Below are 18225 nucleotides of genomic sequence, written 5' to 3' on the forward strand. Positions count from 1 at the left end.
CTCCAGGACTTCTTTCCATTAGAAATTTAGAGGATGTCGTCTTTTCTGACACATTTCTTTGAGGACAGTGAAGGAAGGCATGCAGTTGAGTCCCCAAGGACCTTGTTTTTGAGAGGAACACTGTAATAGCCTCTGGCATTTAGCACAGAATAGAATTGTGCTTTTTGAATGAGAGAACCAAGGCTTTGTTCTCAAGGCTTACTTTTGAAAAAATTAGCCTCCCCTCACACTGTGCGTGATAAAACCTTTTCAGTAAAAAGAAAAGGGGAAATTATTAAATCACAGAATTATTACTTTAAAAAGTTTGCCCACAAGGTATTTTAAAAATGAAATTATCTATGTTTTTGTTTAATCCACTTAATGTGAATATTTCATCAATTGGTTCTTTTAAAATTATTAGGGTGATAGTGGTTAGTAACATTATATAAGTTCCAAGTGTACAATTCTATAATGCATCATCTGTATATGCTATTGTGTGCTCACCACCCAACATCTGGTCTCCTTCCATCACCATGTTTGACCCCCGTTACCTTCTTCAGTCTCCCACCACTCCACTTCCCTTCTGGTCACCACCATATTGTTGTCTGTGTCAGTGAATTTGTTTGTTCTTCTGTTGCTTTCTGTTTTATACCCTACATATGAGCGAAATCATATGGTTCTTGCCCTTTTTCATCTGACTTATTTCCCTTAGCATGATAACTGTCAAGATCTACCCACATTGTCCCAAATGTCAGCATTTCATCCTTTCTTAAAGCTGAGTCATATTCCATTGTATGTATCTTTATCCAGTCATCCATCAAAGGATACTTATGATTTTTCCATGTCTTAGATACCATGAATAATACTGCAATGAACATAGGGGTACATGTATCTGAATGAATACATGTTTTCAAAATTTCCAGTTATATACCCAGAAGAACAGATTGCTGGGTAATATTGGTAGTTAGATCTATTCTTAATTTTTTGAGGAACCTTCATACTCTTTTCTATAGTGGCTGTAACATTTTACACTCTCACCAGCAGTGTATGAGGGTTCCTTTTCTCCACATCCTCTCCAATACTTATTTCTTGTCGTATTGATAACAACCATTCTAACAGGTGTGAGTTAATATCTCATTGTGGTTTTGATTTACATTTTCTTTATAGCTAGTGAAGTTGACCATGTTTTCATATATTTGTTGGGCATTTGAGAAAAGTGTCTGTTTTAGGTCCTCTGCCCACTTTTAAAATTGGATTGTTTGTTTTTTTGTTGTTGAGTTGTATGAGTTCTTTATATAATTTGGATATTAGCTAGCCCCTAATAGGAAGTATTATTTGCAAATATTTTCTCCCGTTTAGTTGGTTGCCTTTTTGTTTTATTGATGGTTTCTTTTGTTTTGTTGATGGTTTCTTTCTTTTGCAGAAGCTTTTAGGTTTGATATAGTTCCATTTATTTATTTTTACTTTTACTTTCCTGCCTTTGGTGTCAAATTTCTATATCCTCTCTGAGACCAAGGTCCATAAGTTTAGTACCTTTATTTTCTTCTATGTATTTTATTGTTTTAGGTCTTTGATCCATTTTGAGTTAATTTTTGTGTATGATGTCAAATAGAAGTCTAGTTTCATTTTTTTGAATGTGGCTTTCCAATTTTCCCACCATTTATTGAAGAGGCTTTCTTTTTTCCATTGTATGTTTTTGGCTTCTTTATAAAAAATTAGTTGCCCATAAATATGGGCATATTTCTGGGCTCTAGGTTCTGTCTCATTGGTCCGTTTTTCTACCAGTATGATACTGTTTTGATTATTGCAACTCTGTAGTATAATTTGAAGTCTGGGAGTCTGATGCCTCCAGCTTTGTTGCCCCCTCCTCACCCCCCGCCCCCACCACCAGATTGCTTTGGCTATCCAGTCAGTGTTTTTTGTGGTTCCATACAAATTTTATGATTTTATTGTATATCTTTAAAAATACCATTGGGATTTTTATGAGGAATGCTTAAATATGTAGATTGTGTTTGGTAATATGGCCATTTAAACAATGTTAATTCTTCCAATCCAAGAACATGGAATATCTTCCCATTTCTTTGTGTCTTCTCGATTTTTCCCCCCCAACAATGTCTTGTAGTTTTTCAGTGTACAGGTCCTTTACTCTCTTTGTTTAGTTTATTCCTAGGCATTTTATCATTTTTGTTAAAAGTGTAAATGGGATTGTTGTCTTTATTTCCCTTTCTCATATTTGTTGTTAGTATATAGGAACACAATGGATTTTGTATATTGATTTTGCATCCTGCAACTTTACTGTATTTATTGTTTCTAGTAGTCTTTTGGTGGAGTCCTTAGGGTTTTTCTATATGAAGAATCATGTCATCTTGTAAAAGGTGACAATTTTACTTCTTCATTCCCAATTTGGATACCTTTTATTTCTTTCTCTTGCCTGATTACTCTGGCTAGGACTTGCAGTGCTGTGTTGAGCAACAGTGAGGAGAGTGAGCACTTTGTCTTTTTCCTGATCTCAGAGGACAAGCTTTCAGTTTTTTGCCGTTGAGTGTATTAAGTGAGGGTTTATCATATATGGCTTTTATTATATTGAGGTACTTTCCTTTTTTACCCATTTTATTTGAGTGTTTTCATCATAAATAGATGTTGTCATCTGTCAAATGATTTTTCTGTATTTTTTATATGATCATATGATTTTGTTCGCTTTTATTTTGTTAATGTGTATCACATGGATCAATTTGCATACGTTGAACCATCCTTGTGCCCCTGGTTGAACCACAATTAATTGTGATTTATTATCTTTTTAATGTATTGCTGTATTTGATATGATATATTCATCAGAGATATTGGTCTGCAATTTTCTTTTATTGAGTTGTCCTGCCAGGTTTTGGTATGAGGGTAATGTTGGCCTCATAAAATGAGTTAGAAGTATTGCGTCTCTTTAATTATTTGGAAGAGTTTGAGAAGGATAGGTATTAAATCTTCTTTGACTGTTTGGTAGAATTCACTAGTGAAGCCACATGGTCTTGGACCATTAAGGGACGCCTTAATGACTGTTTCAATTTCTTTACTGTTGATTGGTCTGTTTAGATTTTCTAGTTCTTCATGGTTCAGTCTGGGAAGGTTATATATTTCTAAGAACTTGTCCATTTCTTCTAGGTTATCAAATTTGGTGGCATATAGCCTTCCATAGTATTCTTGTATAGTCCTTTTTATTTCTGTGGTGTCTGTTGTAACTTCTCTTTTTTATTTCTGATTTTGTTTATTTAAGTCTTTTCTCTTTGTTTCCTTAGTCTAGCTAGAGTTTTTCAATTTTATTAATATTTGCAAAGAAACAGCTTGAGAAATGAAGGGGGAAGTGAATGGTCTAGACGAGGCTTTTCCTTATGTAGATATATTGAGTTCATTTACTTATACAAACATGAAAGAATGCAGAGCTAAGCAAATTAAGGAATGTAATATGTTCTGTGTTTCTCAAATAATTAGCTAATAAAGTTAGTTTTGCCTGCTTGTATTGAGATAGTTTAATTAGTACTAAAGCTATTGCTGACTGATTTTCCTGTTTCAATAATTCTAGATTTTTTTTCCCCTTGGGCCCTCATTTTTTATTATCTGGCTGGTATAAAAAATAAATTCACCTTCTAAAATCAAGGAACCATTAGGAAAAATGTAAAAATTTTAATAAAGGAAAATAAAAGTAGTTTTCCTCTATCTGTGCCTTATTGAGCATGATCATTTTCACTGTGTTTTCCAGGTGTACCAGGTGTCAAAGAAGAACGTTTTAAAGAAGGAATGACAGTAAAGCACTGTGCATTGTCCCTTGTGGGAGAACCCATCATGTACCCAGAAATCAACAGGTTTTTGAAGCTACTCCATGAGTGTAAAATCTCCAGTTTCCTGGTCACAAATGCACAATTCCCTGTGGAAATCAGGTGAGTGACCCAGCTTATTACGATATGCTGCTTGAACCTGTACACAGATGCTTAGGTTGTTTCCTTGTCTTGGCTGTTGTGAATAATGCTGTCTTGAAGTTTGGGGTGCATATATCTCTTGAAGATACTGATTTCATTTCCTTTGGATATACACCCAAAAGTGGGATTGCTGGATCATATGGTAGTTCTATTTTTAATTTTTTGAAGATCTTATGTATTTTGGATATTGATTTGCAAATATTTTTTCCCATTCTGTAGGTTTCCTTTTCATTTTGTTGACCATGTCTTTTGCTGTGCAGAAGCTTTTTAGTTTGATATGGTTCCACTTATTTATTTTTGCTTTGGTTGCTTGCACTTTTGGTGTCATATCCGAAACATTGTTGCCAAGACCAAAATGTCAAGCTTTTACTCTGTGTTTTCTTCTAGGACTTTTACAGTTTCAGGTATTATATTTAAGTTTTTCCTTCATTTTGACTTAATTTTTCTGAGTGGTGTAATATAGGGGTCCAATATAATTTTTCCCCCCACGTGAATATTCAGTTGTCCCAGCATCATTTATGGAAGAGACTGGCCTTTCCACATTGAGAATTCTTGGCTCCTTTGTCAAATATGAGTTGACCATATATGGTGGGTTTATTTTTTTGACTCTCGATTCCTTCCATAAACATATGTGGGTGTTTGTTTTTGTTTTTAATGCCAGTATCCTATTGTTTTGAATACTATAGCTTTGTAGTATAGTTTGAAATCAGGAAGTATAATGCCTCCAGCTTTGTTCTTTCTCAGGATTACTTTGGCTATTCAACATCTTTTATAGTTCTATATGAATTTTAAGATTGTTCTTTCTATTTCTGTAAAAAGTTGCCATTGGAATTTTGATAGGGATTTTATTGAATCTATAGATGGCTTTGGGTATTATGGACATTTTAACGATATTAATTTTTCTGATCTGTGAACATGGAATATCTTCCCATCTATTTGTGTCTTCAATTTCTTTCATCAATGTTGAGACGTTCTTGAAACTAAAATACTGATATACTTTTTAAGGCCCCATTTCTGGAGGCTGATTCAGTCTTGGGAGAGGCCCAAGAACTTGCATTTTCATGTGCTTCCTTTTTTAAAAAAATAAAATTTATTTATTTATTTATCCTCACCTGAGGATATTTTTCCCATTGCTTTTCAGAGAGACTGGAAGGGGGGGGGAGGAGGGAGAGAGAGAAAGAGAGAGAGTGAGACATAGAGAGAGAGAGAGAGAGAGAGAGAGAGAGAGAGAAACATCCATGTGAGAGAGACACATCGACTGGTTGCTTCCTGCACATGCCCCGACAGGAGGCAGGAGCGAATCCGCAACCCAGGTAATTACCCTTGACTGGGAATTGAACCCAAGACCTTTCTTTCGGTGTGCAGGCCAACGCTCTCATCATTGAGCCACACTGGCCAGGGCTCCATGTGCTGCTGATCCAGCTGGCCCTGAGCACACTTAGAGATATACTGGTGTGAGGCTTGAAATACTACTTTTGGGTTTCTGTGATGAGAGGCTCGAGCTGCACTGCCTATGATCTGGCCATTTTGATGGAGGCATTGTGGCACAGGGCTAGGAACACAGGCTCTGGAGTACTTCTAGGCTTGAATCTTGTTGTTGAAATTATTAAATACAAGATTATCCACATCTTTTTTGTGGATCCTTGAACAAGCTCCTTAATCTCTTTGAACCTTAGTTTCATCATCTCTAAAATGGGCATAAGTAGCAACTACCTTGTTTATTATGAGGATTCAATGAACTGAACAGGAAAGGTCAAACATAGCACAGGGCACTCAGTACATGATGAGTGCTCAGTAAATCTTCTCCTTCTCTCTTCCTCCCAAATTATTTGGCCTGATGTGACAGCTCCCGATTGTCTTAGGGATTCTGGTATTGAAAATTTAGGCCATTTTGGGAATTTTTTTTTTTTTTTTTTTTTGTCCAATAGGGTCAACAAACTTACTATTTAATTCACTGGACTTCGTACAGACATAAATTCCTCTCCCTTTTTTCCTTTCTGTAGAAATTAGTAGGCCTACATCTCTATAGGAAAAAAAAAAGGGAGAGGGATTTTTATGTTCAATTACAATGCATTTCATTTATGATCATTCTCAACTCGGATTTAAAATTAGCAGGATGAAGAGTCATCACAATAATCATATCACAGTTCATTGGGCATTATCACTGGGTATTGGGCTTAGGATTGTATTGATATAGTCCTTTTTATTGTTCTCAGCAGCAATGTGAGATTCTCAGGCACAGCAATTATTTTGATGATTTTAAGGATAAAACATGTTTTGCTTTTGGGGAATTAAAATGATGCTGTCTCTGTATAGAATGGACAGATGACCATGTTGGGAGCCCAATTCCTTTCCTGGGGAATAGAGGCCCATACCAGGCAAACATTATCAGGGGTCCTCAAACTTTTTAAACAGGGGGCCAGTTCACTGTCCCTCAGACCGTTGGAGGGCCGGACTATAGTTTAAAAAAAAACTATGAACAAATTTCTATGCACACTGCACATATCTTATTTTGAAGTAAAAAAAACAAAACGGGAACAAATACAATATTTGTATTTGCATGTGGCCCGCGGGCCATAGTTTGAGGACCCCTGCATTAGATCCCTGAGTTCAGAAAAATTTCCCAACGTACTTTTACTGCCTTTGAATAAGTTATAATTCCCAGGGACGTTCCCTCTTCTCCATTCTTTCTCTGCTCCCTGGCAAGAAATCTGTAGACTTCCTTCATTATAGCACCTCAGACATTTAGTATTGACAAAGTCCCTTATTGGTACTGTCAGTGTCCAAGGCTTCCTTCTTTTGCAAATGATGGAGGTTTGTAAAATAACCATGGCCTTTGGAATATACTGTTCATAATCTTAAGTAGTTATGGAGGCATAGTGAAGAGGTCAGGCCAGTTCCTACTTTGCATCAGACAGCTTTATAACAAAGTCTCATAAGTATCAGATAATGATAACCCAATAGTATCCATTAAAATAGTCTTCTTTATTTTTATTTTTTGTGGAAGATAAAGTACCGTTAAGGTAGCATAGCTTATTTGTTGTTAAAGAGGTGCCAGCAAAATAGTGATGAGACAGGATGCTGCCATTACATATGCTGTTGTTTCGCATTTTTAGTAATTGATATCTTTGCTCAGTAGTGACACATTCCTGAACTTTTAAGGATTCCCTTTGTATCTCAATGCTGAAGAGGGATTAAAGCAATGAGAGTCTGCCAATATTTTAATCACTTCTTTCCTAACTTCGCTGAGAGCTTCTCCACCTTTAATGAGACCTTTCTGATTTTTCCATATATCAATAAGCCAGATCATGACAATCATTTGTTTGGCCTACATGCCCTTAAAAGTTCTGTCAGCCGAAGTCAACTAAAAGGTAGCTTTCAGTGTCTGCCTATATGGCTGGATAAAAAGAAAAATATAGTTCCTGTCCTTCAAGGTCTTATACTCAAAGATTGGTAAGGCTGGTACTGATAGACATAAAAAGCACATAAACTATTTTGTTGGTGAATTTTATGGCATGTGAATTATATTTTAGTTTTTAAAAATGCATAGATTTTGAAACAAAAATGCATAAGTAACATTCTAGTGGTAAATACAAATTGTAGAATAGTAATAGAAAATTAATAGTGGAAGGATTTGGTCATAGGATTATTAAGGGGGGATTTCCTTCTTTCTAGGTCTAAATTTATTGAAGAGAATGAATTATAAGGCCCATTTGAAGAGAGAACAGAAAGACTTTGGAAAAAGTACAATCTGGGCTTAAAACAAAACTGGCAAGAAATCTAGTAGATAAGAATGACATTATGAAATGAATGAGTCCTTTGTAAGTGCTTGGTTGCTCTTCTAGCTCTGCATTGCTTAAAGCTCCCGGAATAGTCATTGCCCACGCAAGCTTGGCTTTGAACCCAATTCTGCCCTTAGGCATAGGTGAGGCATTGTGCGGTTTTTCTGCCCTTTAAAGAAGGCTTGGGCTTTTGGGGTTGTTTCTTGTTTCTTAGAAAACTTCCATGAGTGAATTGATGATGGAAGGTGGTCCATCAGCACAGACCCCACATGGTTGTGAGATTTCAACTGTGTAAGCTTTGACTAAGCCAGATCTTGTTTTGTGTACTTTCTGTTAATACCTAGTGTTTGAAGAGGGGCCGGTTTTAAGTAATTGAATGTTTTCAGTTTATTAGGGATGGTGACCAGTCATTTAAAAAAAATAATCAACATCCCATTCTGTCACATGATTAAAATCCTCGTTTCAGTCTTCTGGGAGAAGTAGAAGACTCTAGACCAGGGGTGGGCACAAAACTGACTCGAGGGCCACAATGGGTTCTTAAACTGGACCGGAGGGCCGGAACAAAAGCATGGATGGAGTGTTTGTGTGAACTAATATAAATTCAAAGTAAACATCATTACATAAAAGGGTACGGTCTTTTTTTTTTTTTAGTTTTATTCATTTCAAACGGGCCGGATCCGGCCCGTGGGCCGTAGTTTGCCCACGGCTGCTCTAGACCCAGTGAAATGTTTAATAGCCACATCTATTACAGATTGTAATTTTACTACATCATGAAAAGCCTGAAATAGGCATAACACTATTTTTTTATTGTTGTGTTTATTGTTTTTAATTTTAAACTACCAAGGAATCTCAAACCGGTTACCCAGCTATATGTCAGCGTGGATGCCAGCACCAAAGACAGCCTGAAGAAAATTGACCGCCCACTCTTCAAGGACTTCTGGCAAAGATTCCTGGACAGTTTGAAAGCCTTGGCAGCAAAGGTAAAAATTATGACATCTTTAAAAGAAAATAAAATGAAGTAGGTTTTTTTTCTTTTTTGTTTTAAAAAAAAGACTAAATAAAATCTTCAACTTTTATTGTTTAACAAATATTTGAGTTCTTAAGTTTGTAATATATATGTCCTTCATGTATTGGGGGAGAGAATAGCAGTTCATAGCAACCCTAGAAGAGGTGTCAGCATATAGTATATGTTTGGTTTTTAAAAAAATATATTTTTATTGATTTCAGAGAGGAAGGGAGAGAGAGAGAAAGATAGAAACATCAATGATGAGAGAGAATCATTGACTGGCTGCCTCCTGCATGCCCCCTAATGGGGATCGAACCCGCAACCCGGGCATGTGCCCTTGGCCAGAATCAAACTCGGACCTTTCAGTCCGCAGGCCGACACTCTATCAACTGAACCAAACTGGCTAGGGTAGCATATAGTATATGTTTAAATATGAAGTTAATTTTCCTGAATTTGTAGAACCAAGTTTCCTATCTGATCAGGATCTCAACCTCAGAATATCCAAATGTGATGTCTTTTCCTACAGACATTTGGCCCTTCTTACGTGTTGTGTTCTTCTATGGCAGTGATGGCGAACCTATGACACGCGTGTCAGAGGTGACACGCGAACTCATTTTTTTGGTTGATTTTTCTTTGTTAAATGGCATTTAAATATATAAAATAAATATCAAAAATAAAAGTCTTTGTTTTACTATGGTTGCAAATATCAAAAAATTTCTATATGTGACACGGCACCAGAGTTAAGTTAGGGTTTTTCAAAATGCTGACACGCCGAGCTCAAAAGGTTCACCATCACTGTCCTATGGTGTACTTACTTTCCTGTTTGTTTCGACCTTAAGTAAACTTCTGGTTCTTCTTTTCCATTAACCTCACATCTCAGTAGTTTGTATTTTCTGTTAGTTCTACCTCTTTGGTTCGATCCTGCAGTTTGTCATACTGTACTAAAATCTGACTGAAAGTAAGAATTACTGTTGAGGCTTAAAAAAATTAAAATTTTCTGTTTCTACTAGGATTTGATAATCTGCATTTCAAACAACTCAGGTGACTCAATATGCAGCCAGTTATGGGAGTCACTGACCCAGAAAACCTTCCTTTCTCTCCTCTGCCCAGCATGCATTTCCAGAGGCATTGTTCATGACATTCCCCAGGAGTGCTGCACTTCCCTGCTTATGTTGTCATCCCTGAGAATGTGCCCAGCAGTCTTTCAGAGCCTAGAATGTTCTTTCTTTCCAATACTTTGATTTGTAGAAATTTTTGCAACCTTCAAGTCTCAGCTTCATTATTACCTCTACCATGTGAAGCCTTTTCCAGTTGCAACTAACTGCCCCTTTCTCTCTTCCTGAGTTTTATATCTATAAAAACACTTCATTTCTTCTGTTTTATTGTCTTCTTTCCCCAACTAGATTAGTTACTCATGTCTGAGTCCCACATGATGTCTAGCACAGCGTATTTTATGGTATTTAAGAAATGTTTTTTAAATGAGCGAATTTGTGGAAACTTACCAGAGCTGATTAAATTTTTTTTCCCAATTTTATGCTGGAGAATTTGAGTCAATGCTTTTTTTGGGCAATTAATAGTGACATTATTTAAGAAATGCAAAATTGGCATTACTTTGGTTTCTAATCTGTCTTAGGTTATTTATAAAGCTAGTAGTTCTGGTGCTTCGTGGGTTCCTAAAATTTCTGTCTTTGGACTTCACCTTCAGCCATATTCTCTTCACTTGTTGCTGAGACAAACAAGTAGGAGATACATAGCATAAAAGTCAGAATGGATTTAGGTGGGAGTAAACAGCAGGAGCTGGCAATGTCAGACACATCTAAGACTGTTATTTAACTGTATTCTGAGTCAGTGTTGGAAGGTGAGGAGGAGGCATTAGTAGGTAAAATGGCTTAATAGCTTGTTTTTTCTCCTTTGGCCATATTTCCCACAAAGTGAATTCTTTTCCTGAAGTTATAAGCCTTTATATGTCAACTCAAGTGCTCTGGGTTGACTCACTGATAGTAAGTAATAATTTGAAATTTTACAGTATTTTCTAACCTGTGAGCTTCTTATATATTACTAGAGGCCCGGTGCACAAAAATTTATGAGCTTCTTATATATTATTATTGTGTCTATGTAATTTAGGCTATTTAAACTGCCTGCAGATTAGGGCATTTTGTAACAATTAAGAGTTTATATTTCTCATACCTGTATTGTTTTTGTTGTCATTTAAGAAAGATTTATGGCAGGAAGTTGCTCTTTAAATGAAAAGTTGTCTTGAAATTAGTTTGTGATGTTACTGCCTTTTTAAAAAAATATATTTTTTATTGATTTCAGAGAGGAAGGGAGAGGGAGAGAGAGATAGAAACGTCAATAAGAGAGAATCATTGATTGGCTGCCTCCTACATGCCGCCTACTGGGGATTAAACCTGCAACCCGAGCATGTGCCCTGACCGGGAATTGAACCGTGACCTCCTGGTTCATAGGTCAACGCTCAGCCACTAAGCCACATCGGCTGGGCTGTTATTGCCTTTTGAATATTTGATATTATTGGTATAGTATAGCGGTCGGCAAACTGCAGCTCGCAAGCCACATGCGGCTCTTTGGCCCCTTGATTGTGGCTCTTCCACAAAATACCACGTGCGGGCGCACATGTACAGTGCGATTGAAACTTCATGGCCCATGCGCAGAAGTCGCAGAAGTTGGTATTTTGTGGAAGAGCCACACTCAAGGGGCCAAAGAGCCGCATGTGGCTCGCGAGCCGTAGGTTGGTATAGTAGATACTATCACAAAAGATCTGTTTTACTGTTGTTTAACACTTAAAAATAAAACTTGTATGCTGTAACTATATTAGGTAGGTCAAACATATTACTAATATAATCTGATATTTCATTTTTTTAAAAAAGTGCTGTTCCAGATATTTTAATTAGAACATCTATACTGTTTTGTTACTTGTTTAGTCATTTTGTATACCTGAGCAAGGAAAGGCATTTGAAGAAAATTTCTTGAACTTTATAAAGAAAGAATTTTGATTTGTCTCAAGTGTATTTATGAGCTAGTGCAACCCAAAGTAGAAGGTAGCATTTTTTGTGTTTTTACTCGTAGAAAATATGATGTTTATTTTTCCAGATCTTTATCCTTTGTCAAAATGTTTCTTTTCAAATATGAGGCCAGAAATCTATTGGTACTTGAGTATGTGGGGCTAAAAAGCAATTCCTTCTAGATAACAGCAAAAAAATGTGTTAGCTTTAATTTCCGTTCACAACAGCTATTTGTCATACAGTTCTGTTTTTAAAAAAGAGAAATCCATCTTGTACAAGACAACACTGCCTGCGTTTGCCAGTAGACTTTTATCAGCAGTGTGACCAGATGTGTTTCTGTTGGCCCATTATTAGGCCAAATTGAAGATCTAGTAGGAAATTGAAGTAATTAATTCTTTTTCATGTTTAAGCAATAATATCAATATTCTTGAAATCTAATTTTTGAAAATAAAAAATACAAAAATAATTCCCTGTCTTATACACGCTTGGATATCAAAACTGAACATTAGCCCTCTTTCTACAGATGTGAGCATGCTCTGACCTGACATTATTGGAGTAATGTGCCATTGTTGTACATTAATGAGATCGCTCTGTATCTAATATTTCAATAGACCAATGTATCCACGTGGCCCACAATTTTCAGATTAAAAAAACATTTACTATTAAACCTTATTATAAAAATATCTGTATATATAAAAGGCTAATATGCTAAGTGTCTGACCATTCGACCATTCTACTGGTAGCTATGACACGCACTGACCACCAGGGGGCAGATGCTCAAAGCACAGGCATAGGAACATGGAACAGCCTGATGAATCTCAGGGGGAAAAGGGGGAGGGCAGGAAGAGATTAACCAAAGATCTTATATGCATACTAGAGGCCCGGTGCATGGATTCGGCACCAGTGGGGTCCCTCAGCCTGGCCTGCAGGGATCGGGCCGAATCCATGCACCGGGCCTCCGACATTCCCCGAGGGGTCCTGGATTGTGAGGGGGTGCAGGCCAGGTCGAGGGACCTCACTGGTGCATGAATTCATGTACCAGGCCTCTAGTTCTGATTATAAAAATATTACATGTTCATTATAGAAACTTTGGGGAAGTAAAGAGAAATGTAAAGGAGCAAGGAAAGAAATTACCTATAATTCAAGGACCTTGAGACGTTTTGAAGTACTATTTAATCCTTTTTTGGAGGTAATGAGGACAGGAGTGCTTTCTTACATATGATTCAATTTTATATGCTTCTTATTTTTGTTAATGTTGGGACATAAGCATTTTATCATGCTATTAAAATTTCTCCATGACCTTCATGTTAAAGATAGCTTAGTCTTTCATCTCACTTACTGTGAGGTGTGTGTGTGTGTGTGTGTGTGTGTGTCTGCCCCCCTGGTTCCTAACACAGAGCCACTAAGACCCTTGTAAATTCCTAAGTGATGAGAGTACCAGGAGCATCTTTTGTTTCAATGAGATAGCTCTGGGTGGGCTCCTATATGGTTGTTGGATGGGGATCGGTCACCAGAAAGACCAAGCCAAGATTAGAAGCTTGAAATTTTCAGTCTCCCCTTCCCCACTTCTCTAGAGAGAGGAGAGTGGTTGGAAATTTAAGTTAATGATCCATCATGCCTACATGGTGAAGTCTCCATAAAACTCCCAAGGATTCAGGCAGCTTCTGGGCTGCTGAACATACAGAGGTGCTGGGAAGGGGCATGGAAGCTCCTCAGTCCTTGCCACATATATACCTTGCCCTACACATCTCATCCATCTGGATGTTAATCTGTACCCTTTATCATATTCTTTTATAATAAACTGATAGTAAGTAAACTGTTTACTTGAGTTCTGTGAGCCACTCTAGCAAATTAATTGAAGCCAAGGTAGGGATTGTGGGAACCTCCAGCTGATCAGCTTCTGCACAGGTGACAACCTGGACTTGTAATTGTCATCTAAAGTGCGGTGGGAACAGTCTTGTGGACTGAGTCCTTAACCTGCGGGATCCGACACTGTCTCCAGATAGTGCCAGGATTGAGTTAAATGGTAGGATACCCAGTGGGTGTCACACAATTGCTTGGTGTGGGAAAAGCCCCCACACAACTAGGTTCAGAAGTGTTGTGAATGTGATAGCAGTGCGAGAGTAAAGGAGAAACACAGGAGAGAAGGCGAGTTTTTTCCTACTCATTAGCTTCACAGAATCATCAGAGACCTAGGTTCCTGTCTTTCTCCTGACAGTCAACATATGACTTTCATCCTGATGTTTACTTCCTGGTTCAGAACATTTGCTAGAGCTCCAGCCATTATGTTGGCATTACAGCTTTCATTTTGAGCACGCAGTACAAGGATGGGTACAAGAAGGGCACTCTTCTTTTTAAGATGATTTTCATAACACTTCCATTTACCTCTTATTGGCCAGAACTGAGTCTCTTAGTCACATCCTGCTGAGGAAGGCTATGAAATGTAATATTTCTGCTGAGTGTACTGTTGTCACTACATAGTTTAGGCATTCTGCTAATGAGGAAGAAGGGGAAAATAAGTACTGTAAGGCAACTAGCAATCTCCCATCAGTGAACTAAGTATTAAATTCAAATGTTAGACAGGTAACAGCAAAATAAACCTATTAGGAAGAAGGAAATAATCAAGATAAAAGAAGAAATCAATTAATTGGTGGTGAGGGAAATTCAAATATTGTACATATAGAAAGTTATTGATGCTCATTACCAAAGTAATCTCAATGGTTTGGTGGAGATGGGAAGGCAGATTGCATAATGCTTGTAAGAAGGACAAAGAACAAATGGTATCTTAGAAAGGAGACAAGACAGGAGCCTTTGGGGTTTGTTTGGGGATGTTATTGGTTGCTTGATTTGAAGTGTAGGAGGTTTGAACATGGACATGTAGGTAGAAAGGAAGATGTAAGAGATAGTTGATCTTTTTGTATCTTAGAGGTATGTTTTATTCCTTATTCCTAATTTCTAAAGTAATGGTTTCATTAGTGCCTCGGAATTCTTTTTTTTTTGCCTCGGGATTCTTTATACTCATTCAGCACAATGTTTTTAGTAAGATTAAAAAGAATTAGTGATAGTGTGGACACCAACTTGGAACTACAGTCACTTAACAAGGCCTATTTGCAAGGTAGAGTTATTCCTAGTGATCTATGTACATAGATGGCAGAGGGTTGGGGAGGGACACTCTAAGGGACCCAGGTAGTTTGAACAGACATTTTAAAAAATGACCATTACTTCCCATTTCTTTTTAGTGCTGCTTACTTTGAAATTTCAAATAGCATTAAAGCAAAATTTCTATGCTTATCAAAAGTGCTTTGGGGTTAAAAATGATTGAGACCCATTGCCACAAATGGATATCAAGAAAGTCTTCATTCTCCCATCAAGAGACCAATGGGCCTTTTTGCCGGCCACGCCATAGATTTCATCCTCTTCAATTTCTTCCAAATGGAATCATTCAAGGCCATTCATCTCAAGGCTTATCTTTAAATTTTTAGCTTAGGTATTGCCATTTTGGAGATTAGAATTGAACCTTTTTATGAGAATCATTGTGTTTGATTTATGAAGCGAGTTTGGAAGAAAGGGACATTAAAAAGAATGGTCAGAAGCTAATTTCTTTTGCTTATTGAACCCAGGAAGAAGGCAGCACTTTCTCAAATTGACATTTGAAGGCCCTTATTAGTACATTAGGGAAATGAGATTGTGGAAACTATGACTTCTATTTGATTTATGGCAACGTGAAGGTAACTTGCTCCTCTGACATGGTCCATAAGAAGCTAGTATATGTGGCAAACATTCATTTGCCACCTTTATAGGAATAAAAAAAGTATGCCATTAGTTCATTCATAGTCTGAGATATTGGATTGAGATACATACTAGTTATATTCGGTCATTTGCACTTTCACTTCATCCAGCCACACAGTGGGTAAAAAAGGTATTTTACCTTTGACAAGTTGGAAATGTTAAAAATCATGTAAATGGAATTTGAGTAACCCTTGGAGTATATTAGCTTTATTTCCATCAGTTTTAGAGTTTTTCTGATGAGATATCTTCTAGATTTGGAGATTGTTAAAATAAAATGCCCCCCCCCCCAAAAAAACACACACACAAACAAACACAAACCTCTAGGCCTGTATTAAAAATTTGAGTGGGGGTGGAGGGATATATTGGTTATCTTCCTCTTAACTCGTATCTTAAGATGTTGGGAGGCTCAGTTCAGCAACTGAAGGAAGCCTTCATTTTATATTACCATAAGGAACATTTTTATTTTTTCCTATTCCTGGCTCATGATGGAAAAATTGCCATATTTTGACTTATGTACTTTGAACATATCTGGTAGTCACTGAAGACACTGGAGAATCCTGCAGTTGTAGGTCCACTTGTATACTTAGAACCCCATTCAAGTGCATCTTCCCCATTTTCCCCAGGGGAAAGGCAGTGATTATTTTTGGACTCCTGGTTGCCAGTTTCTAGGGGTAGTAGGTGGTAGGGACTAAGGACAGAAGCCTGGAGACCACATTATTTTCCAGAATTTAACTCTTTATAAAAATCTCTGAGAGGAAAGTAGAGAAATACAGCCCACAAAACCATATCCCACTCATCTTTTTAGATGGTCCCAGTTAGTGGAGTTGCATTTTAGAGAGAGAGAGAGAGAAGCATCTACGTGAGAGTGAAACATCCATTGGCTGCCCCCTGTCGAAGCCCGCAACCTGGGCATGTGCCCTGACTATAGAATTGAACTGGCAACCTTTTGATGCACTGGATGATGCCCAACCAAGTGAGCCAAAATGGAGTTGTAGGTAAAGATTATATTCTAAAAATTCTTGTAGTAGAAAAAGTCAAGTTTGAAGAATTTAGTGCTTAAAGGAAAATTTAGATTGAAGTTGGGAATTTTAGTGAATCAGTGAAATCCCTTCTAAATACTGTGCTCATTAAATAAATACTGTGTTCATTAAATAAAAGGACAAAGGAAGTCATTGAACAGAGAATATTGATAACATCTTACAAATCTTTAATTAGTAAGGAGTACTGTTCAAACTCTCCTCCTGTGGTTTCGTAGGACATTGCACTCTTCTCATTTTCTTTCTTGTTCTTTGCCGCCTTCTCCTCCTTTAAGCTTTTTCTTCCATCCTCTCAATGGAAGTGTTTCCCAAGTTTTAGTCCTCAGGTTTCATTCTTGATCTTTCCTCTCCCTTTTCCCTCAGCCCTTCCGTTTCCCCTCCTGAATTCTGTTTCCTGTTTTCTAACTGAATGTGTCTCCTAGACACACTCACTGGTTGGTGGTTTTGTTGGCACCTTGGAATCTAAATGAGTGACATTTGTTACCAAGCAAGGGGTCACTGCACAAAGTGTGTAGGAACATACTATAGTCTTGGTTTTTGAGAAAAGAAAAAGCTTTTATTGTGAAGTCCACAGGCATGGAAATAGGAGGCAAGACTCAAATCTGTCTACCCCACCGAGGATTTGGAGTTACATTTAAAGAAGATGCGGGAAGTTATGCATATGCTATAGAGTTCTGTTATTTCAGCATGAAGAGAGCTCAGTGCATAGGCACTAGGGGATCATGGTGTTTCCTGCGTCCCATGTTTGAATTTGTGGGGGGAGGGTGTTTAGTATGTAGTACTAGTACAGGGTGGCTTTCTACCCGATGACATTGAAATGTTATTCTAGGACGAATTCTTACTCTAGTGCATGACTGACTGTCCAGCTGCTTGATTTGTGGCGTTGTTCTGTTATCTCTGAAAAACAACTTAGTGTCTCCTTAGGACATCGGTTCTCAACCTGTGGGTCGCGACCCCTTTGGGGGTCGAACGACCCTTTCACAGAGGTCGCCTAAGACCAGCGGAAAACACATATATAATCACATATTGTTTTTGTGATTAATCACTATGCTTTAATTATGTTCAATTTGTAACAATGAAATTGGGGGTCACCACAACATGAGGAACTGTATTAAAGGGTCGCGGCATTAGGAAGGTTGAGAACTGCTGCCTTAGGAAGAGGACAGGGCCAGTTTAGACTGGTTCTGCAGTCTTACTGAGCTGCCTTCGCAGGCTTGCTCTCCTCCTCTCCCTGCTCCTATCAGCCCTGCTATTCTCTAACAACTCTTTCCCAGGAAGAATTCACTTTTACTTTTAATTCACACTTTTCATAGTTGCTAGATGATGTTTGTCTTCTGTTTCTTGGGTTCTCCCCTAATTATAAAAGCAATACATGCTGAATGCTCTTTTAACCTTATGTGTATGTGTATGTATATGTGTATATATATATATATACACACATATATATATATATTTATAGGCATCATACTGTATATGTTTTATAATCTGTTGTTTTAAGAAAAGAATTACTTTGTTAAATTTACTCTCATATAAAGTACAGAAGTATAAAAACTAAAACTGCCCTGTTTGAGCCCCTACCCCCTTTCCCCTTAAATGTTACTTCCAAAAGGATCTCTGTTTACTTTAGGAATTACCTTCATTGACATG

The 18225-nt window shown here is 37.4% G+C and overlaps 1 protein-coding gene across 2 annotated transcripts in view; it reads left to right on the forward strand.

Annotated features, from left to right (window-relative positions):
• LOC102260719 (S-adenosyl-L-methionine-dependent tRNA 4-demethylwyosine synthase) overlaps window positions 1-18225 on the forward strand; it is a 133425-nt gene that overhangs the window by 81553 nt on the left and 33647 nt on the right. For both annotated transcript variants that reach the window (XM_005872041.2, XM_014544449.1), the window contains exons 12-13: window positions 3728-3905; window positions 8571-8706. In XM_005872041.2, coding sequence (XP_005872103.1) covers window positions 3728-3905; window positions 8571-8706 — 314 coding nt within the window. The remainder of the gene's footprint in view (window positions 1-3727; window positions 3906-8570; window positions 8707-18225) is intronic.

The sequence above is a fragment of the Myotis brandtii genome, unplaced genomic scaffold, assembly GCF_000412655.1.
Source record: "Myotis brandtii unplaced genomic scaffold, ASM41265v1 scaffold363, whole genome shotgun sequence".
NCBI lineage: Eukaryota > Metazoa > Chordata > Mammalia > Chiroptera > Vespertilionidae > Myotis > Myotis brandtii.